We start from the raw sequence: 25,200 nt of genomic DNA on the forward strand, positions 1-25,200 counted from the left end.
CTGAATTTAATATCATTTCTTATTCAACGTACCGACAAAAATATCAGAATAATATCAGAATATTATACCTCAACGTATATAAAATGGTTGGTGATGAAATTCAAGATAATCAACCTGACGAAGAAGATGAAGAAACTGATTCAGAGGAAACTTGTATAAGATGGAGCAATTTAATCTTCTTACCATTCCACCCAGTGTTTAAATGTCTTGTTGTTACTATGGTCATCATTAAAACCATTTTGGTAATATAACCAAACATCAAAAAGAGAATTTCATTAATCAGTTATAGTAGATCAAACATCTGGTGGCCAAGAACGTTCGATATCACACCGCAATAGCATTACCGTAATAATGGTACTAGTCCCAGAGAATTTGGGTGCCTTGCCCATTGTCAAAAAATTGTCATTGCCTTTTTTGTGTTACCTTAGTTTGATTAATTACTTATTTGGCTTTTGTGTTGCTTGCTACTTGAGTAAATTTCTATATGATTAAAATTATTCATTTTTTTTGGATTATATGAACTTATAATTTGTTAGTTATATTGTTTCGATGACTTCTCTGATATGCAGCGTGGCTTTGTACGTGTCCCTTTCTTCACTCTGCAGTTACATAAATATAATTGTAACTGAAAACCACTGGATGAATTTTAGGAGTATTTTGTGAAGTTGAAAGCAAAAACACAGCTTCACTCTTAATTGAAAAATAGCTTTAAATTATATTTATTTCTTTACTTTTAGGGTCCAATACAATCGGTTTATCCGATTGTATACTGCTGGACTACTATGGACTACGTCCCTTTTTTGCTTTTTATAAAAATTGTGTACTTGTACTTTTGTGATCCTATATATGGAGTTGATACGTTTCTTCATATACTACACAGGTTGGTTTTAAAACAATTATATTATGATGCGGCTTTTTGTACAATTACCTATAACACTCTGGTATAAATATAAAATCTTTTTTTACTAAGTGTGTCTGATCTAAACTTACATTTGATCTAAACTAGGCTTTCATAACGTCTTGTATAAACCGTTAGTGAGACATAGTTGCCAGATATGTTGATCAATGATAATGACCGATTTGTGAAGTTCTAGTCTTTTGGGTAGACATCTTTAATGATGATAATGATGGAATCGAACTAGAGTGGAAGCATTTAATAAGAAGTATGGGTGTTAAACAGCAAATGAGGTTGATAGCGAAATAACGACAGTCATAAATGAAACAAATTGAGGGGATTTCTAACTTTTAAGTAATCAAATATTTTGTAGGCAAGTCACAGACGAAGCTATGAGAAGAGAGTATTTACCAAAGTCAGCCTTTCTGCTATTGCTTGATATCATATCCCTGATTCCTTTTTACCGTCTTGTGTCAGAGGAAGCCTGTGAACCACCGGAGTTTTATCCAAATATACTCAGTTTCACTGAATTTGTTATGTGAGTTCAATTAATCTTCATTTTTTCAGTCTTGATATCTTCTGTCTTATAAACAGGTCTATTGGTTTTTATATCTATCAGTTTATTACAGGCATTCCTTTTTTTTAATCAATGAACATTTAGAGAGCCTCTCACAAACTTTTATTTAATTGACATGACTAAAATTATTGTGTTGTGTGGTGACGCCAGATTTGAATAAAGTGGTCAACACTCCTCCTCTTCCCGCGGCTGTCGTATGAGGCGACTAAGTTAGCGTAACGGGGAACGAGTAGCAACCTCCTCTGTGCTACTACTACATCAAATACTACAAATCGTCTGCCCAGCTTTATAGGCGAACCGTCGCATTTTGAGCGCCTTATGGTAAAGCAGTGGTCTGTTATAATTTACAAAAGAGGCCTACCTTAACTATCAGTTTTTTACTAGTTTCAATTCTTTACAGTGTTTACAGAGTTGCGGATAGTTTTTCTCTTATCACAACACATAATTACATAAGGCTTATTTGCGGTTACACAGTAATTTTAGCGATATGCCTGAACTGTATTGCCAGCCTTTTGCTCCTATTAACAACTCATGGTCTTTGTGATAACTGTCTTAAAGGACTCTATGATTGGCGTATTCACGTGTCACATAAAGTAAGAAATATATTATTATTACAAAAAGTAGTATCTGGGCGATAGACCTAAGTCCTTCAAGCTAGATAAACTTAGAAAGCTAAACATAATCTAAGTGCAGATCCAAATAGTTGTATGGGAGAACCAATTGTATATATAAGTATCTATAGAGTCAGTAATGTAGTTAGTATTATCTTGGCAAGTACGTCATTAGTCAACAATAGAAAATAGCCTGCTCCTTTTGTGTTTCAAAAGTTTGAATCAACTAGGTGAGTTATGTTAAAGATGCTTATCGGACGGCCCATTTGCGAGTTCAAGGCTGTGGGTTCGATTCCCACAAGTAGAAAGATTTGTGTGATGAACATGAATGTTTTTCATTGTCTTGGTGTTTATCTATAAATTTATAAGTATTTATGAATGAATTATTAAAAATATTCATCTGTTATCTTTTTCTGCTTGTATTTAAATTACATGTAAATTTTTATTCGTCTTATGTTTGTTTTAGTTAAATGAAACGGATCATAACTATTGCACATACGTTTATGGAGCCTCGATTACTTTATCATATGTGGTAAATAAGCAGTATGATGAAATTAAACCAGCAACAGTATCAGAATACATCCTTTTTGGCTCTCTCATGATTGGTGGCTATATTTTAATCAAATTTATAGTGTTTCCTAAAATGGTAGCAGAAGCTTTGTTGAGGTTTCGTAAAATATGTACATTTTATCCGGAAGTGCAGAGAATAATAGAAGAAACTCGAAGACGTAATCCGTCACCAAATGCTTATAAGGATGTTAAACAGTTTTATGATTTAATGTGGAAAAGAAGAAATGGTATTACTAATATCCCCGAAGTAATATCTGAACTGCCCAGATATTTGAGAGTCGACATCAAGCAAGACCTGGTTTGGCCGGTGTTTTATCATAGTCCAACATTGCGCAATACCTCATCTCCTTTTAAGAGATGGCTCTGTGATTATGTTCATATAGATTACAAACTGCCTGGTGAAAAGTTTTTCACAGGTCCACATTGCCAGTCCCATTTATATTATATCAAATCAGGAATTGTTCAGTTGATTTCATTTGACGATGATTCAACGCCATTAATTTCTGTAACGAGTGGTACAATTTTTGGGGATGTTAGCTTCTATCTTCCACCTTCCATAAGGAAAGCATCCGTGCGATGTCTCACATATTGTGAAATTATATACATTGCACGTGTAGATCTTTTGAACTCGTTGCATAAATACCCTGAAGATCGACGAATGATTATGGAACTAATTAAAGACAGAATCAAGCATGCACGCATATTGCACACTTGTAAACAACATGTGAGGGGCTTAGATAGAACTGAAGATGAAGGCATTGTATGGGTCAAGAAACGTTGGTGGGAAATTTCCGAGGCGGTTTCGGTTTGGAAAAGGAGATCGTCTAAAAACGAAAACAGAAAATGCGAAATACCTGCTGAAGAATTTGTTTACCATTGCGCTAAATACATTGGTCAATTGGTACTTTGCAGTGATATTCAGCTACTGACAAAATCCATGTTTGCTAACGTGAAATTCCCATGGATATTTGTACCCGAGTCAATATTCGGTCATATCTGGAAAACAATAGTAATAATTACAGTTTTTTTCGTGTTATTGCTCTATCCACCGTTTCTTACGAGAAAGAATATACCAAACTGGTTTACCTTTTTTCAGTTATGGGCAAATGTTGTTTATATTTGTGATATTTGTGTTTCTCTCCTGACATCTATGGTGAAACATGAAAATTTAACTGATAATTTTGCTGCTGTAATGTTCGCTCGGTGTAAAAGTACCAAATTCGCTCTAGATATATTGTCGACAGTTTGGCTTGAGGATTTGGCAGTAATTATTGGCGTACCTGAATATTATTTTGCCTGCCAGTTCAATCGCTTGATCAAAATTTACGTTCTGTTTACAGAATGGGATACAAGAAAAGATCCTTTATATGATGCCTGTTATAAGTTAACTCTCGTACACTTCTCATTTGTTTACATTGTCAGTTACCTTCTATTTATGATTGACCGCAATGAAGTCAAGATAAGCACGCCTTATTTTTTCGGCGAAGTGTTTTGCAAACGAGGTTCACCAGACGAACAGTGCGATTTCGAAAGTGGTTCTCCATTTTACGTGGTGTTAGCATGGGCCTTAGAATATGTGTTCTACGAATACCTTCCAAATACTTTATTGGATATGTATGCAGCCATCATAATAAGCTACATAGCGTTTATTGTGTGTATGTTTTGTGAAACGAGTTTGGTTGGTGCACTGTATTTGAAATACCGAGAGATAATGAATTATCAATATTTTGTGTCAAACATAAAAAGCCATTATAGTCACCATAAAATTCACCCAGACCTCTTGAAACGCCTAAATAGATATTTATTATGTCATTGGAAATATTACCGTGGGATGGATGTGATGCATCCGAATTTGTTAAGGAATGAACCATACGATATTTACTGGAAAGTACATGGGGAAGTTGCGGAAAAAGTGATTAGCGGGTCAAGGGCATTTGCATATGCAGATCGTTCGTTCATTAGGGAGTTAGCGTATAAAGCAAAGTTTTTGATACTGCCAAAAAGTTCAACCATTATTATTTATGGTCTTAATTTGAAAAATGTATCTTGGATCATTCAAGTGAGTATAACATTATAATAAAATTTAGCTATCTTTAAGTCTAGTCTATCGGCAATTAATGTAAGCTGCTATTATTTATTTGAAGGGCCATGTTTTATGTGAATACCCAAATGAGAAAGGCGAATTGTTAAAAACTACGCTATGTGCCGGTGAATTTCTGTCAGCACTTGGAGTATTTTTCGGTAGTGTGTCACTCAGAACACTAACAACTGAGACAGAGTGTGAGGTATGTACCTATTTATTTATTTACTCCCTTAACACGGGAAAAGAATTTGAGCTTAAAGCAGACTCATAACGTCAGACCTCCTTCATCTCAAGATCAACTCAAGATTTCGCCATTTAGCATGACATGACTGCTTCTCTGACGCACTATTTCTGCCTTGCTTAATACCTTCGAAACTTTGAGGGGATAATGAATCCATCCATATATCTTCGTTATCTTGAAAGACCGCCGAGTCTATTCGTCACCCCTACCGCAATGCCTGAAGACATAAGTTTTCGATCAGTGCGTCCTGCCGGTCATGACTTACGGTGCCGAAACGTGGACACTGACAGTGAGGCTATCGGTCAGCGTGCTATGGAAAGAGCTATGCTTGGTATTTCTTTGAGGGATAAGATCCGTAACGAAGTGATTCGCCAAAGAACTAAAGTAACTGACATAGCCTTTCGTGTTAGCATACTGAAGTGGCAGTGGGCTGATCACGTTTGTCGGAGGACCGATGGACGTTGGAGTCGAAAGGCCCTCGAGTGGAGACCGCGTGTGGGTAAGCGGAGTGTCGGACGCCCCCAAACTAGATAGAGCGACGACCTCCGAAAAGTGGCAGGAATCGACTGGATGAGGATAGCCCAAAATAGGAAAAGTTGGCGCTGCTTGAAAGAGGCTTATGTCCAACAGTGGACGCACAATGGCTGTTGATGATGATGATGATGATGATGATTCAAAGCAAAATATATTTCTTACAATTGAGATTAATTCTGTCATCGGGTTATTTTTGGATCCATGTTCCTGTGTTAGGTCTCCGGACGTGGCTAGTTACCACCCTACAGACAAAGACATGTCACCAAGAGTTTTAGCTTTCCGGTACAATGCCGAGTAAATACTATAGTGGGGGTATATGGTATGGTTATGGTTTGGGTTTAATATAACTGCTATACATCCAAAAAGCGTGACGCTACTATCTCAGACAGTTCAGGGCTAACTTATAGCCTTTAGGGATAACTGAAACTCTTCTCTGGCAAAGAAACAGGCGGGTTAATTAAGTAAATAGTAATAGAAAAGGAAGGTACTTTAATGATATAATTATTGTGTCGTAGATTTTATACATGCCAACAAAAGACTTTATAGACACCATGAAGCGATATCCTCACGAGTGGGCCCATTATCAGAACGGCGTGGAGGAATTCTCATCAGACGTACATACAACTGTTCAAGATTATGTTGAAAAGTATAGAAATGTAAGGAACGAAATCCATATCCATACTAATATTATAAATGCGGACGTGTGTTTGTTTGTTTATTACTTTACCTGTCCTAACTTTACGCCTTAACGAAGCAACAAATTGACTTGGTTAAAGAGTGAGTAGCAAGGACGGAGAGTAACATAGTCTTCTTTTTATCAAAGGGATAGCAACGGTTCCCACGGGATATGTAAAAACCGCGATATACGCGTAATAAACGCGATAAAGAACGCGGGCGGAAAAAAATAATAATAATCAACTACCGCCTACGACTTCATCTTTATCGGTTGTTTTCGCGGAAAACAGTCCTTAAAATATTACAATAATACAAGGAATCCTTATGCAAATTTCGTCAAGGTCGGAGGAAGGTTTGTCCGATTGCTTTTCCGGGATAAATATTGTCCTATGTTTCCTGAATGTAATCCAACAGTTCGCAAAATTTGATCATTCCTTTTATGCACTGATTGAGCCCAACATGGATGGACCAACTGCTTCAGCTTTTAAGAGTCACATAAATACTGACAAATATGCTTACCTTCAATTTTAGCATTGGTGGTAATCCCGTCTGATATTAAGGTTTGCATTTCATAAAATTTAATCATTGATATCCCCACCAAGTGTCGGGAAAACAGAAAAAGGTTTGCCTTTACTTATTTTTTTCATTTTAAGATGCAGCATCATCATATCAGCTCATAACCGCCCGTCTACTGCTCGCCTGGTGCGGATTTGATGATTAAGCGTATCATCTTTATAAAATTTTGAAGTTTCCTTTAAATTAATCATATTTCAGTACCAAATTGTAATGAGGCGGCGTATTTTTCACGCTAGAAGGAGAGGCATAGAAATGTCTTTCACGAACATCGTTCAAGAGTCCAAGCAATCGGAAACATTTACACGTATTAGTGGCGATGCATGGCTAGATCCAGATTCAAGGTTAAGTATTTAATTAAGTCGATAAGATATTGTATTCATAAAGTTACAAGTGTTATATTCTTTTAATCTTATATAAACTATTTTTATTGATCCTACCGGTAGGATAGTGTGTGAGTGAATGAATGAATGAATGAATACACTTTTATTGTACACCAACGAAAAAAGTAATTACAGAGATATAAATACATATCAAGAGAGTACAATTTCGCTACATAGCAATTTCTTCCAGGCAACCAATGGCGTAAAAGGAAAAAACATAAGAAAAAAAAAACATAATAAATAAAATTTAAAATTATACAAATATATAAATAAAATATAACTACAATATATATATATATATATATATATATACTTCACTAGTTTCTTGAAGGTCCCAATCGATTGTGCCTCACGGATATCTAACGGCAGGCTAAAAACACGCATTGTTCTAGTGCAAAAAAGTAACGAAAAGTACAGATTTTAAGGAGATTTACAGTGCAAATACAGTTTGTAACAAACATCCCAATGTTCATCCGCTCACTAGGCGGAACTAATTGCCAGTGGTCTTCGCAATTCCTAACTGCACTTATAATCAATGCGATTTGCGACTGAACATATTAAATGGTTTATTTTCCAGATTTATGTATAATTGGATGACATTCCGCGCTGTTCTCGTGATTGTTTCTATAGCTTGCGCTGCAATACAAGGTACTTAATATTTGTAAGTTATTAAATTTAAACGAAGATATGTATTAACTTGATAGATGAAATCCACTGAAAAACTATCATCATTTAAAATCTCACTAACTACAATAGCATTTGGAGGTAAGGCGCCTCATACGTTGGACTTTTGTAGGGATTTTCAATTTCTGCGGTCTTGTACTGCTCATGATCAGCGACTTCCTGCGATGTAAAAGAAGGTGCTACTCTTTGGATGTCGTAAAACCTGGTGCGGAGACACGCTATTCTAGCAACTTAGGGTCCAACTGTCCATGAGTCCTCCGAACGTGCCAGTTTAGGTTCGCAATTTGAAGAGCGACGTCAGTCTCTCTGGTTAAGACAACGGATCCTGAAATTTATGATTTGATCCCGTAGATATACTCGGAGCATTTCTGTTGCTCTCATAGAAACAGCCCTTGCTATCGTCCACAAAGATACTCTGAGCTTGCTAATAAAGCTATACTTAGCGAACATGTTTCGGAGTTAATAGTTGGAGCGGTCACACTAGTGATTAACTATGTTCTTATTTAAATTATCTTTTTCAAGGTGGCAGTGGAGCGTGCTACAGATATCCATTCGTATTGGTTGGCGAAATTTGTGATGTGATTGTCGTATTAGATATTTTTTTCAAAATATTCGTTAGTATTCCTTTCCATTTTGTAATTTTTACTTTATTTATCAACAACACATATTTATTTACTCTTCTATTTACTTTAGAATTTGTTTTTTTATCTTTATCTACGTAAATTATAAGCCTGTAACCTTTACCAACGGTTTTGCTCGTAGACTGAAGAGTTCTAAGGCGTTTGTCTATGCGATTAGGCGCATGGTTTTATTTCTGTTATTATGCAACAAACAAATACAAACATTTTCGCATTTATAACATTATTATGGATTTGACGTTCATAGTAAACTCAGTGTTGATGTATTTCCTAAATATTTCAAGTCGTCCTTTGACCGCATTAATGTGAACTTATTATCTATACTTATAATAAAACTGTAACTGGAAGATTTCTGTACATATAATATATTTTGAAAATTTTGACAGGGGGATGCTTTATACTCGATACTGAGTCCGTCTGTCTCTCCGTCTGTCTGTCCGGGCATCACGTGAAAACTTCTGAATGGATAAAAATAAAATTTGGTATAGTGGTAGCTGATATCAAGTTACTCTAGTCGCTGTCGCTGTCGAAGTTGCAGTCGCTGTCGCTGTCGCAGTCGATTTTAACTTTGTCACTACATGTTTTATAGTATACTATTAAATTACTAGTGAATTTTGATGATAATTATTTTCGGAGATATAGGACATAACTCTTCAAATAAGAAGATATATGGCACTACTTAATATTATAGTATAAATGCGAAAGTTTGTGAGGGCGGATGTATGGATGTTTGTGTACATAGCTAGCCACGATGATTATGATGTTAGCATCACATCTATTCTTGCTTCTCGATTGACTCATACGCGTGCGAAGTCGCGAGTGTCCGCTAGTATTAATATATATTTTTTTTTACTTTATAATTAGGTTTTTGGTTTTCTATTTATTCATTCTATACTTTTGTATTTTTCTTTTTTCATTGTTTCTGTTTCTTTGTTATCTGTTGGAAAATAATAGTGGTGATTAAAGTATATTTACTTATGATGAATATGATTTCATTTTTCAGCTTGGTTACTATGATGATCGTGGGTTATTGGTGACTAGTTTGCGGCAAAGCACTAAACGTTATATCAGCAGAGGGTTTTTCTGCGATGTCGTCGGGTGCTTGCCTTGGCCAGATATAATCAATTTATTTCTCACTACGCCCATCACTGAAAACAAAGAAATGCTGATCAACACCTTCAGCAAATTCGCACATTTGTATATTTTGATGGGCTATTTCAACTATCTGGCGGATATGCCTAACGTTAACTTTGCATTTTTAATGGTTTGTACCCATTTGTCTACTCATTGACTCACCTCGTTACTAATTCCAAAAAAAACCTTAATTATAAGTTCAAGAAATGTTTTTTAAATTTCGTCATTACCATTACCCGGAGTAGGTAAAGGGTATGTTAAAATACAGGATTACTAAATTTCATCAAGATCTGTGTAGTGGTTGAGCCGAACGCATTACCCACATATTTTTGCACTTTGTTTTGCAATAGGTTAAAGCTACATCAAACAATGTATGCGGTGATAGCCTAGTTGTTCGGACTTCGACTTCACTTTCGAGGGTCCGAATTCAAATCCCAGAACGCACCAGTAACTTTTCTAAGTTATGTACGTTTTAAGCAAACAAAAATATCACTTGTTTCAACCGTGAAGGAAAACATCGTGAGGAAACCTGCATGCCTGAGAGTTCTCTATAATGTTCACCGATCCGCACTGGGCCAGCGTGCTGGGCTACGGCCTAAACCCTTGTCATTGTGGGAGACCCGTGCCCTATAGTGGGATGGTAATAGGTTGATAGGGTGATGATGATGAAACAATGTTTGATAGCCCCTCGTTTTTAACAGCTTTCAAATAATAACTTATATTTATTGATTTTTAACATTTAACCAATTTTTATGTGTAAAACTAAAATTTTGCGTTTGGTTATCATAGTCGTTTAAGCCCACCAACCTGCATTGGAGCAGCGTGATTCTCTGGAACCGCCTCCTCTGAGAGACGAGGCCTGCACTCAGCAGTGGGATATTATTAGGCTGCGGATGAGGCGGAGCTAACTGACAGTCATATTCCCCGTTATTTTTAGTACCTTTCTTAGTGCCTAGTTATTATACAAACGAGGCAGGTAAGTTGATGATAGTTCAATCTTTTAGATCATCAAATGGCAAGTCGTAACACTACTGGTAATGCTCGGCGCCGGCCATTATTTCGTGAACCAATGCATCGAATTCGATTGGGATGCCGATACAAAACTGATTGGCATGCAACGTCTCAATCACTGTTGGTTGCCGAACTACTTCCCTTTGGGCGACCCACCTACAGTGCGAGAGTTGCATATGGTAAGATATTGAATTTTTGATTAGGAATTAGTAAATGCACTTTTATTGTTTTCATCAAAAAAATAACAGAAAAAAATCTAGCTGCGTGGTCGGTACTTTTTTTTTGTTTGGAACCTTTCGAGCTTAAGTCTAACTCTAACCTGCATTTCGCCAGAATATTCTGGTATGAAACATTAACTCTGATATTTTGTTAGGTTTACGCAGAGAGTCTTAATCTAGCTCAAAGTGGTTTCATGAGATTCAATCTCGGTAAGTTTGAAATAGACCGCCTGAATCTTGGCGTTGGAGCTATACTTCTTTTGATCGGATTCATGTTTTGGTAAGAAAACAATTTCAAAAATTACTAAGTATTTCTCCTTAGTACAAGTTTTGTTTGCTGTCATTTTCGAGAATCGAAACACTTGAAAGTCAGGATACAATGGTTATTGTATCGAAGCGTTACAAGCCTAGTGGTTAGAGTACCGAGAACGATCCCCAACACGCATATGTAACTTTTCGGAGTTATGCCTTTTTTAATTTTAAGCAATTAAGATATCATTTAATTTGACTTTGTGAAGGAATATATCAAGCCTGTATGCCTGAGAGCATTACGAGCGTACGTTCTTATAAGGCGTGTGAAGTCTATCACTAGGGCAACGTGGTGGACGTAAGCCCTTATCGTTCTGAGAGAAGATCCGTGCCCTATAGTGGGCCGGTAATAGGTCGATGATAAAGATGATGATGATGATGATTAAAGTTCAGATTTTACAACCATCATCAATCTAGTGCTTTTGGCAGAACGTTAATAAAATAAAAATCAGACGTACAAGATTTTCGATACTAAAACGAGCGACATTATTACTAATAATGATATATGCTGCAGTTGAGAAGTCTGTAAAAATGAAACATAAGCTGTATTTTTTTTAATAATATTTCAGCCCGAAAAAATTTATTTGTAGTAAGCCAGACGAAAACGAGCTAATCGAATTATATAAATATTATGCTAATGCTAATACAATACAACAAATATTGGTCATTAGTCGATCAAAAAAAATCTATAAAAATCCATATATTTATCTATTTACGAGTAGGTACTAGTGAGATGTGAGGAGCTTAGATAGATACTATAAAGTGGGGTTAAAAAAAGGGATAAAACGCTACACATTTGCCGAGAGAGTACATTGCCAAAGATCGGTTTGGTGTGGAGTATAAAGATTGCAGAAAATACAAATTGCACCATACAGATTGTCCTGCTTTTTGTGGAGAATAGCAAATTAAGCTTAATTTTCATATTTTAAAAGTTAAAAGATTTAAAGATCTCTAACTATGCATCATGTTATATAATGTAAGAAATACGATAATTCCTCCAAGAGGTAAAAACTGTTTTACAAATATAAAATTTAATTTATTCTAAGCCCATCAATTCATAACAATGATTGTACAAACGGTTTCAATCATATTATTTCAGGTACGTCATATTTTATTCACTTACTTTACTGGTATTAAACTATCGCGGAAACACACTGTTCCAACATGGCGTTAATCAACTTCAGAGATTTCTCAAAGCGGAAAGAGTTGACAAAAATATCATGGTCCGTGCTGTTGCACATTTCAGATATTGGTGGTTCAGGTAATTTTTTTTTAAATTTAATTTACTACCTCCCTACTTTTGTTAAAAAAAGCCAATTTTTCTGAATGAAAAAAGAAAAATAATCAATCTTGGGCCCGGATTTTTCAAACCTTTTGAGATTGAGAATTCTATATGCTTCAAAAATTATGAAAAAAATTTAAACATTACTGTTCAACTCAATAAAATGCTAAATTACAGAACGAAGGGAATTAATATACAAAGCCTGATGAACGAACGGATTGGTGTAATATTCAGACAAGACTTGAGTTACTATTTCTTTAAAAAGTAAGTAAACTTATACATTCATGTAATGTACGTTACGAAAGCAGATCATTTATTTTAGAATTTAAGTTATTTATATATACGGCAGGATAGAGCATTAACTCAGTTAGAGCCCTAAATTAGTGAAGTTTAACTACAGTTAGGTAGAATCCTGAATTAGAGAGATCGATGGAGACCAACCGTCCTTAGTTTTAAATAGTATACCCACTATTGAATATTTTGAAACTTCGAAAGCACGCGTGCCATGGTGCCATTATGTAGTGTAGTGTACTTACACAAAATACCATTTGTATAGCATCTTCTTAGGGTCATACGTGTAGTCTAAACGGCATTTAAAAAAGATATCTTAGTTTGCTTCATATGGTAGATCAGAGTTTACATGTTTTATTTTTAAACTATCCGTCGTATCGAGGCAAACGTTTAAGTAAAATTTACCAGGTCGGTCCAGCCAATTTCCAGTTCTTGCGAGACAATTCATTTTTGTATTCAAGATGAAGACAGAAGATTCAGTAAGTGTGTTTAGTTTACTAACGGTTTTCGATGATGGGGTAGTTACAGATAAGTTTTGATTGCAAATTTTTGCTACTCAGAACAGTAGAAGCAGCCGAGTCGTTACTCAGAGGCGGTGAAACAACGGAGCGAGAACTGGCTAGTGCTTCAACTCAACTATACTTTCTTCCCGGAGAGCCTATTGCAAGAGAAATGGATTTAACCCCTTGGGTTTTTATTGTGCACCGTGGAAAAATTGTGATTAAACGGGAAGGCGAAATTGTAGCTCGGCTGACAAAGGTGTGTACTTCTAACTCGTATCTCGTCACATCAACGATGTTGTTAGGAGTGTCTGATTAAAATCGATTTGAAACGTTAGCCCCCTTATTTGGCCATTATTATAAGCTGGAGCAGTTGGTTCTAAAATCGCAGTGTGATCAATTTCAACTGAGAATATTTGTCCAGCAGTGCACGTCGATTATTAGATTAGACAGTAGTAGGTCAAATTAACAAGCGGGTCAAAATTTGATTCAGCATAAAAGACAATTCTAATGATAACCTGGAACAGTTTCACACCAAATATTAAGATACTGAAATCAGCAAATAAAGAAAGTTCACGATAAACCATTATACGAAGGAAACTTATGTTAGAAGCATTGAATTTCTTACAGGGTTCTATATTTGGCCAATTAGATGGATTGACAGCGCGCCCATTACGTATTTCGGCCTTTTCTGATGATTATGCTGATCTACTTCAGATCCCAATTAAAGAATTTCAAGATATAGTTGGTGATGAGGTAAAAATGAAATAAAATATATATCCTATTATTTTTGTAGATGCAGCGACTTTTGAGGGTGATGATAAGACAGTACGGCAGATAAGGATACAATTGTCAACGAAGAAGGAGGGGAACGGGGAAGAAGAGAAGAAAGAGGTCCTCTTCCCGTGGTTGTCGTACGAGGCGACTAAAGTAATATAACTGAGACCGAGTAGTGGCGTTCTATGTGCTACTACTATCATCGATAGGCCTTTAGTCAACCAGTGGACTGTTATAGGCTATTGATGAATCGACTGATTGCTCTAGTTTCTCAATGTCGAACTAAGACGATCAATGAATGGGTTATTGTCATAAAGTGATCATTTAGCCACTGGTTGCGTTTTTTGACACTTAACGTAACCTGACAGTACACACAGATAAACAGTGAGGGCGATGTAAACTTCATAGTCATTTGGGAGGACCATCAGTGGAACAATAATTAGGTTAATGGACTATGTTATTCAGGTTTGAAAAAAAAGAAGTTAATAATAAATTATTTCTGCAGGGTAGAGAAAATATCGCAAAAAATCCTCAATCTAAATACGATTACATGGCTGTTAAGAAGAGGGTCGTTGAAAACCCTTACAATACTGTGAAGTATTTGCTTCGTGGACAAAAATCCATTAAATTGCCCGTGAGTTTTAAATCCTAGAGATATTCACCATAGCATAGCATTATACAAGTATAAAATGACAAAGTAAATCAATACAAATATTTTATTGCATTTCTCAATAACTCGATGTTAGGTTATTATTATTCTAAGCGGTAAAACTATTAATTGTTTAACTGTATTTTGTGCTTTTTCTGTATTTGATACCCAAAGACACAGATTTCATGCTGAGTTAAGACCTTTTCAGTAGTTTAAACAGTTTTTTGTGTTTTTTATTTGTAAAGATAATACAAAACCTCAAAACTATTATTGTTAACTCTACTTGCGATGTCGGATCCTACCACCGAAAGCCTCGAGGATAATCCACAAAGAAACGAGCATTGTGTGCCAGGGAAGTTTCATAGAACTGTTAGGGATATAACTGTGGTAATATGATAACGTTTTTGCGTCCCTAGCGTAAAACGGACGTGCAGCGAGGGATTTGTGGGAATTCAACTGTCTTTGACCTTTTATCTTCAGCATTTTGCACTACTTGTGTATAATATTTTATTATAAAATATGAATGATATCTTAAACATCTTCATTATATTTGTTTCTTAGCTTTCGTAAGTATAGAACCGTATTAATAAATCTACATCGAGTTATGGATAAATTCTGAAATTTGGTCTTAACTTTGATGACCTGTTCAAGATGTCGGTTTATTTTTTCCGGACTTAGTGAAAGTTTACTAGTAGAAAAAGTTTTATCTGAACGTAAATATAATTTTTACAGACAATAATAGGTCAGGATTTTTCATGTAAAGATAGATTACTTTACTTAGGCGTTTCGTTTTTTGTAGTGGATGGACAAGCGTATGAGAGCTCAGGGATGGTACTCCCGCTGGCTGTACTTTACGTGGGTGCTGTGCCCTGTAGTCGCTTCCTTCTCTTCGCTGTTCTACGTCACGGTGCCTGATGAAACCGATGCCGATATCGTCATCTTCCTGCTACTGTTTGATGCTGTACATTTACTATACATTGCTTCTGAGTTTTACTCTGTAATTAAAGCTGTTTGTTTTAGTAAATAAAGTAACTAATTCTTCTTTGCTCAAGTTTATATTAACGGTATGAAATTAGCTTCTTATTATTTACTAGCTGTAACCCACGGTTACGTCCGCGTTTAATTAAGTTAGTTTAAGTCCCTAGGATGTATGATTTCGCTTTAGAGAGTTAGGTGAAGCTTGGCATTGTTGGTATAACAAGCTGTTAGATATCACAAGATCGGTGCAGTGGTTATGTTAAGAAACCAACAAACAAACAGACATGCGCATTTCTAGTATTATTATACAGAAAAGCGCGTGCGCGCGCGTTTCCTCCATAGCGTTTCTTGGTCAATAAGTGACTTGAGCTCGCCCCGAAATTTGTTGTACCCAGTGATATAAAAGTCGTTTGATTTTCAGATGGAACTCGTCGTTGAGTATGGGAAGTGTGAAGATCGAGTAGTAGAATGGGGTATCATCAAGAAGTGGCAAACCTATATCGATATTGTATCCATTGTTATACCAGTGATAGCATACTATTTTGGTAATAAGCACTATGGGCTGTTCCGACTGTTAAGGCTTCGGCTGCTTTATGATTTTCATGAGCATTTTTGTGAGGGATTTCAGGTAAGTGAAAACGATATATCTGCCCCGTTGGCATGTTCAACTATAGATCACGCCTTGGTCCAGCTCCTGGGTCTTAATCCTTTGTTGAAAATTGTTTGGTAGTGTTTTTTAAATTTCATTTTGGGAAATTTTCGGTTTCGACCCGCGTGCATTAGAAAGCACGTTAATTCGTCGGTCCTGGTTGTTACCACTGACTCGTGGTAATAGTCGTTAAAGCCACCCACCAGTATTGAAGATGAGTGGTAGGTCTACACTGTCTGTTAGAGGGGATATCTGTGCCCAGTTATGGGAACTTAATAGGCTGCTTATGATGAGGTCATGCTAAAGATTGCCTTACGGATAAAGATTGCATATGGTCGATTTCTGGGTTAAGTTAAAAATTGTTAAAGAATGGGTTTATACTAAGAAATTATCAGTGGCATTTCCCCACCACTGAATTTCGGAGAGTTCTTAAATACATAATTATCAGTAACATGTGATAAAATAATCGTTAAAGTTGGCGAAGCGCTATGAATCCTTGCGGAGGATATTTTGTTTCAAACATATTTTGGCAATATCAGAGTGTCAGCGAAAGTGTAAATTGTGAGAATTTTCGGATTTAGATTTGTAGTGAATATTTTGCGCCTGGTATATACGCCACAAAAAAAGTGATGATAGCCTAGTTAGAGTCTCGGACTCCCTTTCGGGGTAACCAAATTCGATCCCCTGTATGCATCTCTAACTTTTCGGAGTTAAGTGCGCTTTTAAAGAATTTAAAATATCATTTGCTCTAACGGTGAAGGAGAACATCGTGAGGCAACCTTCATGTCAGAAAGTTTTCCATAATGTTCTCAAAGGGTGTGAAGTCTATCAAACCATTCTTTCCCAGCGCGTAGACTACGGCCTCCTCTCAGAATTGGGAGGCTATTCTGAGGAGACTACGGGGCACGGGTCTCCTACACGTGCCCCATAGTGGGCCGGTTATGGCCTGTCAATGGTGATATACGCAAATCTCGCCGCCATCGTGACCAATTTGTTAAATAACCAAAGTTTAATGGAAGCTATCCGAGAATCAGTTTATAAAACATACTTTTTAATGCAATTAATTAATTAATTAATTTGGTAGTCTGCTGATATTATATATATTTATGTTAATTGTTTCAGAGTACAATAGCACCGATATTATTGAAATTCATAATAATATTATTTTTGCTACACTGTATGACTTGTGGGTGGATATACGTAGCTTGTCGAGGTATTTTCTTTTAAGGCAGTTTTTTTCAATGTTTAAACGGAAACTAACGTTTGTAGTACTCCATCCTTAGGTTTTAGAATTACGTGATAAAACACTACTATTTGTTTTAGTTCTTGATTTATTCAGAGCACGCTTATAAATTATTATATTTTTTCTTTTATTTCAATACATGTTAGCCCTTGACTGTAATCGCACCTGCTTGTAAGTGATGATGCAGGCTTAGATGGAACGGGCTAACCTGTTAGGTGTATGGAAGTTAAATCCATACCCCTTATCGGTAAAATAATGCTTTATTGGGTTTAATTATATATACATATATATGTGGTCCCAGCGCCATCTGTCGGGCTAATTTGTGAATCTAAACCATCCAGGGTGCCACCCAAATGTATACGAAAAAAATCATTCAAATGGGTCCAGCCCTCTAGGAGGAGTTCAGTGACATACACACGTACACAAATGTGAACAATTATCCAAATGATAGTGAAAACCACATTAAAGTCCATTTCACGGGCAAGGAGGAGTTCGCGCATAAATAGACATATGCGGAAAGTGGTTTTGTTTTAAACTATGTAGATATGACTTAATCCCGGAAGTACACCAGCCTGTGTTTTTAATTTTAAAACTCCTGTGATCAGTTAGTTGCTCCTGTGATTGATTAGTACTCCTGTTTTAGTTTATAATTCTATATTTCCAGATTCAGAATTCCCTTTGGTGAACCCACCGATTCCTCCACATATAAATGCGACCATCGATTTCACTGAGTGGACTTTACCCCACTTAAGAAAGGGAGGTAAAGTATATTTTAGTTTGATAGATAAACACAACACATTACACTAAACTAAAATGGTAGATTTTACGTATCTTTACAGTGATACATACCGAAACGGAATTTATAATTCGTCACGCACAATATATTAAATACATTCAATTCTATTTATGAATCTTACATATCATAAGGAGTTCTAAGTTATCTTATTTTGGTGTAGTAAAAACGGTAGCTAAGCTCAAAATTACGTAAGTATACTACGGAAATTATTCTGCCATTATTGCAGTCATGGCACAACACACAAAATAAGCGTTGAGTTATATACCTACAGAAAGCGCTATCAAATACTTCGTTCTGTATGAATACGAAATATTAATTGTTTCCAAATTGTCGGAAAAGTTACTGAATCGAATAGTTCCAAGTTAGAATATCAGTAGTGCAGTTATGGGCAAACCTTTAGTAGTATTAGAAATTCGAAAAACAATAGTATTACACATTATTAAAAGATTCTGCACGTACCCTTAACTAAAATTAAGAACAGATTTAATTATTTTGTAATCCATGTTTCTCGCCTTCTTAATTCTGTTTACAATGACCCCGAAATGATGATTTATTTTATGGTAATATGAATAGTGTACGTCGCAACTTAGTAGATAAACTGTTGCATGCTAGGTAAACTTAATATTTAGCTATAATTTGCTGCATTTTTGCTTGGTTCTATCAGATACCCTTGTTTACATAAAACTTATCTGTGGTAACCTGTTATTAGTTTTAAGGTGTTGCAACTGTTGGTTTTCCAATTAAAGAAAAAGAAAAATAAAATAATAACATAGATCTTTTATTCAATGTATTTACCAGGATGCGCTCGGTTGACAAAGAATTACATAGCGAATGACAAAAAAACTAAATTCGGTTTTCTGGTGCCTCTGTCATGGACGGCGGACTATTTGGTGGCAATGATATACGTCATCATTATTTTCACGCACACAGAAATCGATATTGTAAGTGAAACTTTTAATAATCAATCATCTTAATAATCATCATCATCATCATCATGTCATCATCGTCATCAACCGGCCCACTACAAGGCACGGGTCTCCAATCAGAATAAAGGGTTTAGTCCGTGGTTCACTACGCTGGCCATGTGCTGTAGACTTCACAAGCGTTTGAACTGTCAGACGTCTCATCATGATCTGTGGCAAGACGGCTGAAGTTAAGCTGTGTTTTTTCACTATCATTTGAAAGGAGCTGTTAGTTGAAATGTGACCAAAATCTGCGTTGTAAATATTCCAACGTAATGCCAAGGTTAATTGCAAGACCCCCAGGTTATAATAATTATATTAATACTTCCAGGTTGTGGCGCTAACGTTGAAGCAGATTTACTACAAGCTTTTCATAAACTTCATCATATATTTAGCGGACATCTGGATACTAAGCATCGCCATCAGCGCAGTTTATACGAAGTTTCGTGAACTCTACGCGTACGATTATGACGTTAATAATCTTATTACTTACCTGCAAAGGAGTGGGCTTTCTCCGGTGCTGTTGGAGTCAGTAAGGGAATATACAAAGCAGTTATGGCAGAGGCAAAGAGGTATATATAAAAAAGTAACGCATGATAGTAAAAGTAAAAAGCCATTTCATGCACATTGAAGTTCGGAGGTCCAGCCGGTAAAAAATTTACAATAATGTGCCATCTTCTTGATTTCCGAAACGCTCTGACACTGAATAAAGCTGTTTAAAATTGTCTCCTGCCTATGCAAACCTTGCAGGTGTCGTATCAATATATCGGTATCGTATAGTATGTAATTATAACTACTTAGTTTGAATATTTTCAGGTAACTGGCTGCCCGAGTTAGCTCAAAACGCTCATGATTGTCTCCGGGAAGACCTGTTGGGTGCTCTTTATATCCATCACCTAGAAACGGTTCCCATTTTCCGCGACTTGCCTGATTATTTCAATCGACAGTTGGTAGCTCGGCTGAGACGAGTTGTAATTTTTCCAGGTCATTAATTCACGTTTTAATCATCTTCATTATATCAAAATTAAGCTTAATTTGCTATATATAATATACTATATAATCTGTTTGGTGTGGAGTAAAAGGATTGAAGAAATTATAAATTACACCACACAGATTCTCCTGCTCTTCGCGGAGTATAGTAAATTAAGCTTTATTTTGATAATATATCATGGATTTCCGCAAAGTAACGCCTGCTTCTATCCAATATTCTATTTTATATCTTCATTATAGTTTCTTGCTAATAGTGTGAGCCTAGTCTCTTATCGTCCCACTGTTGGGAACTGTTTTCATTCTCATGGGAGAGTGGGATAAGAGCTAAGACACTACATGCTACTGCCATGGCAATTTTGAACTTCTGGATTCGAATCTTGGGTCAGAGTTGTGTTACTTCATCATCATTATTATCAACCCATTATCCACTCACTGCAAAGCTCGGGGGCACTTTAAAATCGACCAAGGTGTTGGCCGTAGTTCATACCCTGCTAGCTGAACCTGGGGTTCACACGCCTTTTACAAGAATATTATGGAGAAATCGCAGGCATGCAGTTTCCTCAAGTTGTTTTTCTGCACGGTTAAAGCAAGTGATATATTTTGTCGTTTTGATTGCTTAAATTCCGAACAGTCGGAGATGAGTCGCGGATGATCAAACTCAGTCCTGCGTCATGGGAAGCCTTACCACTAGACAATCATCGGTTCACTGTTGTTATTTGCTAGGTTTTTTTTTCAGAAAATTCTCTAATTTATGGTTCAGTAGAACATAATTAAATGTAATGTTTTAGGCAAATTCATAGTCCAAGAGGGTGACATTTTGTCTTTAATGTGCTTCATCCACGAAGGGGAGGTTGAAAAGTGGTATACTAACAAAAAGTAAGTTTTTATCTTTTAAGGTTAATATTAAAGTATCGGTCCGTCATACAAAATTATGATATTGTAACTCAAGTGTATCTTGTAGTATTGACAACCTTTATCTTTAGTCTGTAAGTTAGGCAGGATAGACTGAAAAACAAAAAAACTATTCCATAAGGGTTCCGCTTTCCATTATGAGGTTTGGCACCCCCAAAACACACGCATATCTTCGGCAGATATTATACCTGTCGATAATATTATGAAGGTTATCATATACTGGGTCCACCGTAAGCCCCTAAACAATTTACGAAGTAATTTTGATATCAATTACGTATAGGCAGGTTATAAGTCGACCCACGTAATGGGGCGTAAAGTTTATTTTAATGGATATAATAATATTGTTATGCTAATATTGATGACTAGCGGAACCGGCTTACGTTGTCCTGTGCTGCCACCTACCGGGTCTAATTGTGTTTAAACTAACCAGAAGCCATTGAAATACACACACAAAATGTCAATTTCATCAAAATTGGTCTAGGTGTTTAGGAGGAGCTCGTTTACAAAGACACATACAGAAGAATTATATATATTAGTATTTTCCCAGTACCTTCCCTAAACTTCCACGAATATTTCAAGACCTAAAACAGTCCAGCCGTTTTTGAGAACAGCAATTATTTTTTATATTTATAGATATTATGTAAGTGTCAAACCCGCACTCTTAAGGCAAGGCCAAATGTGGCGTTTTACTTGCGTTCGCAGTGGCGTTAAAGTTTGCGTCTTTCTTGCATCCTATTACAAGAAATGGCTGCTTGAACCAGAGTCTTGCGCTTGGTCGCACGCAGGAATCAAACGCGGCTTAGGACGTAGGTTGATGTACCTGCAAGCGATAGCGTAGTATGCAAAATATAGACTGTTATTATCATCAATATTCTGTTGCCGACTGTTGGATTTATGCCCGTTTCACATAACCTAGGAATCGCCTTAATCGGATGCCTAGTGATTTAGGTGATTCATAGCGAAAAAAACCTTTAACGTACCATTACATGTTCAACGAGGTTAAGTAAGTTTAGGGGGACTCGTAAACTGACACTTGACAGATAAAGAAATATGTAAGTATTCTTTTTAATAACCTTAAATCCATATGAAAAATATGATAATACAAACAAAAAATACCACACTTTGTGGCAAAAACCATAGACAAGTTATGATGAGTTGCATAGTTAAAATCGATTGGTGAAAGGTAAATGTATGCCTAGGAATCTTCTTTGATTAGGTGTTACTTACTTGGGCATTACCTTGTCCGTCGTTGTTAGTGAAAACGAGCATATAAGGCTCTCCAATGGTAGTCAGACGGGTTGTTAATCGCAGTAGTGTATTCTGTATACTATTCCGTCTTGTATAAGTATATAGGTGTAATGTTTATTTAAAATGTTATCGGTTCCAGTGGTGAAAGGAAAATGGTGTCGGTTTTGAACACAAATGGGTACTTTGGTTTGGTTCCCGGACTCTTCCCAAATGCGCCATTCCAGTTCACTTTTTTCTCACGCACGGTAAATAAGTTTGTATTGTAATATTTGTAATATTGTAAAATTTCCATGCTATGGGCCTCATAGCAAGGCTCAGAGTCACTCAGTATTCGTGGAGAGAGTTATCCTTGGAGTATCGCACCGTGATCAAATGAAGAGATCCGTAGAAGAACCAGTGTTAACGAAATAGCTCACCGTGTCGCGAAGCTTAAGTGGTAATGGGCGAGGCACAAAGCTCGGAGCTCAAAGATCCCAAGGTGCTGCAGTAGCGATTTTACTAGAAAAAAACAGTGTTGGTAGAACCCCACGAGATGAAAAGACGTCTAGCCCTAAGAGTCGCTAGATAAAAGCGGAAAAAAACCGTTGTAAGTAGAAATCTCTACAAAAGACCTATTTCCTGCATTAGACGTTCGATGAAGACGTTCGAAGACGGCGATGATGATGATGATCGGTAATTATAGTCTTTGGACACCTTTTTACCTCAAATTCATATTAATCAATCTAATCTCAAATCTATTGCTATCCTTCTCCTACTCTTCCTCGTAGATAAGGATAGTAATCTGCCCTCGAAGATTTTGGTTAACATTGATTATTAACTTCGGTTGAATTCGGTTGTATAATATGAAAATACCTATTAACTATCCAGGTAGTCGACATCGTATTTTTAAGATTCAGGGATTGGCAAGACCTGTTGGAAGGATATCCCGAAGTAAAGGAGCAGTTGTATAACGCTGCAAAGCAGTTTAAGAAGGAGACGACTATGGTTTGAAATGAAAAAGAAAAGAACTGAGATGGAGAGATTACAATAATATCTCGGCCAATAAAAACAACAAATATCTGTATTTCAGTAATTACGAAAAAATATTTAAGATCCGAAAAACTCATTGTACTATTAAGGTCTTTGTCAAGATACGGATTTTGTTTATTTAATATTAAGTCTATTGTCCAATAAATATTAAATATGGCTACTTACTTAGACTTTCATTTACGAAAAAATAAATGTAAATTGCTTTAGAATGTAATCATGAAATTGTGCGATAGCATCGGAATTGGGGGGAGACCTTAATTTAATTTATATTTGGATAAATGTTTAAGATTAAATGTGAATCTTCACTGTGGTACTGTATCGTCATCGGATATTAAATACAATCTGTAAAAAGCGTTCTACCCCCAACGAAAAAAGAGGGTTATATGTAATAAGTGTTTAATCTTGATTATTTTAAGCTATGTTGGTTGATGAATATATGTTTGGTTGGTTTAGAATGTACGGCTCAGTAAAGTGTAATCTTGGAGTTTACTTACTATCAATGATGGATTTTTAATATAATCGACTTGAAATTTGTTACTCTAAGGGCTGATTAAACCGTTCGGTTTAAAACCACCACGGTTCTTTTTCAGTAGGGTGGTAAACGAAGTTTCTTACCAGTGAAGACATAAATTCAAAGTTACAAACTTGCCGTGCGCCGGGAAACGAATTCAGAACCTCCCATTTATACGACATGCAGTCGTTGTCCGTTGCCTGTTAGCCTTGGGAGGTCGATATTGAATTTATTTATTTAAGAGGGTAGGTATTTCTTACAATAATGCTGCACAACTCTCAAATTATATGTTGCAAAATATATAAAATTTTCCTTACTTCTTTCTTTCCTTGAAAATTAATTTAAGGACTACGTTATATACGTTACGTTCGGGGAAAGTAATTTCATTCGGTATATTTTCATTGTATTAAAGGAGCAATAAAAGATCTTGGTAATTTTCATCGCGACGGTTATGGCCGATAAAGATGAAAAACCGAACCAATTCATTTCCCACTTAGCTCTTATCATTTGAAATTTTCTCATTATTTGTTTACTGTACGCAAGTAACGAATGCTCGTATCGTAACGTGTGTTTCGTAATGATGGTAGTTTAGCGGTTAGTACGTCTGTTTCACTTTCGACATGACAGAGTTCGATTCGATCCTTTACATTTCAGAGTTATGTGGGTTTGAGGTAAATAAATATTGAAGGAAAACAAGTGGGCTATGAAATTTAAAAGAATATCTCGTAAGTATTTAAGGCTTGTAAGAGAAATTTATAGGGAAGCGAGCACGAAAGTCCAGTAAAAAGCTGGTGTTATTGACAAACTCAATGTGGGAGTGGGATTGCACCAGGGACGACCTTCTTGGCGCAGTGGTGAGCGCTGTGGGTTGAATTGGGTGGTGCCACAGGGGACATTTTTAAATTTATCATTTCTGAATTTTCTCTGGTCTGGTCTGGTGGGAGGCTTCTGCCGTGGCTAGTTACCACCCTAATGACAAAGACGTGCCGCTAAGCGATTTAGCATTCCGGTCAGAGGTCGTGTAGAAACCGATTCGGGCTCTTGAACAAATTCAGTTCGGTGGAAAAAATTCGTAACAAATCTTATCTGACGTAGTAACATTTTCCGCCGCTATGGCGTCCCGCGGGGCAAAAGGTACGAGTATATATACACTTACCCCCCCCCCCCCCCCTTTCTTACTTTTTGCCCCGCGACTATATGCGTCTACTTAGTTAGAACACTGATTATATTAAACTAGCTGTTGCCGC

At 36.4% G+C, this 25,200-nt stretch overlaps 1 protein-coding gene across 1 annotated transcript; it reads left to right on the plus strand.

The window, feature by feature from the left end:
- Nucleotides 1–83: 83 nt before the first annotated feature.
- LOC120628811 lies at nt 84–23,403 on the plus strand. Its single transcript, XM_039897434.1, has 27 exons — nt 84–242; nt 738–880; nt 1,269–1,433; nt 1,873–2,065; nt 2,550–4,712; nt 4,798–4,938; nt 6,027–6,167; nt 6,961–7,066; nt 8,349–8,440; nt 9,468–9,728; nt 10,603–10,788; nt 10,983–11,107; nt 12,236–12,397; nt 12,596–12,682; nt 13,270–13,468; nt 13,840–13,965; nt 14,492–14,620; nt 15,435–15,632; nt 16,035–16,241; nt 17,385–17,475; nt 18,170–18,265; nt 19,100–19,242; nt 19,595–19,835; nt 20,080–20,247; nt 21,042–21,129; nt 22,553–22,658; nt 23,281–23,403. The coding sequence occupies exons 1-27, from the start codon at nt 84–86 to the stop codon at nt 23,401–23,403; spliced, it is 6,039 nt and encodes a 2,012-aa protein (XP_039753368.1).
- Nucleotides 23,404–25,200: the final 1,797 nt, after the last annotated feature.

The sequence above is a fragment of the Pararge aegeria genome, chromosome 13, assembly GCF_905163445.1.
Source record: "Pararge aegeria chromosome 13, ilParAegt1.1, whole genome shotgun sequence".
Taxonomy (NCBI): domain Eukaryota; kingdom Metazoa; phylum Arthropoda; class Insecta; order Lepidoptera; family Nymphalidae; genus Pararge; species Pararge aegeria.

Excerpts from the sequence above, each read along its gene's own strand:
- LOC120628811 (XM_039897434.1), top strand. The coding sequence starts at position 84 with ATGGTTGGTGATGAAATTCAAGATAATCAACCTGACGAAGAAGATGAA. Across the intron at positions 4,713-4,797 it reads ATGTATCTTGGATCATTCAA|GGCCATGTTTTATGTGAATA; the intron begins GTGAGTATAACA and ends ATTTATTTGAAG. Across the intron at positions 12,398-12,595 it reads TTCAGATATTGGTGGTTCAG|AACGAAGGGAATTAATATAC; the intron begins GTAATTTTTTTT and ends GCTAAATTACAG.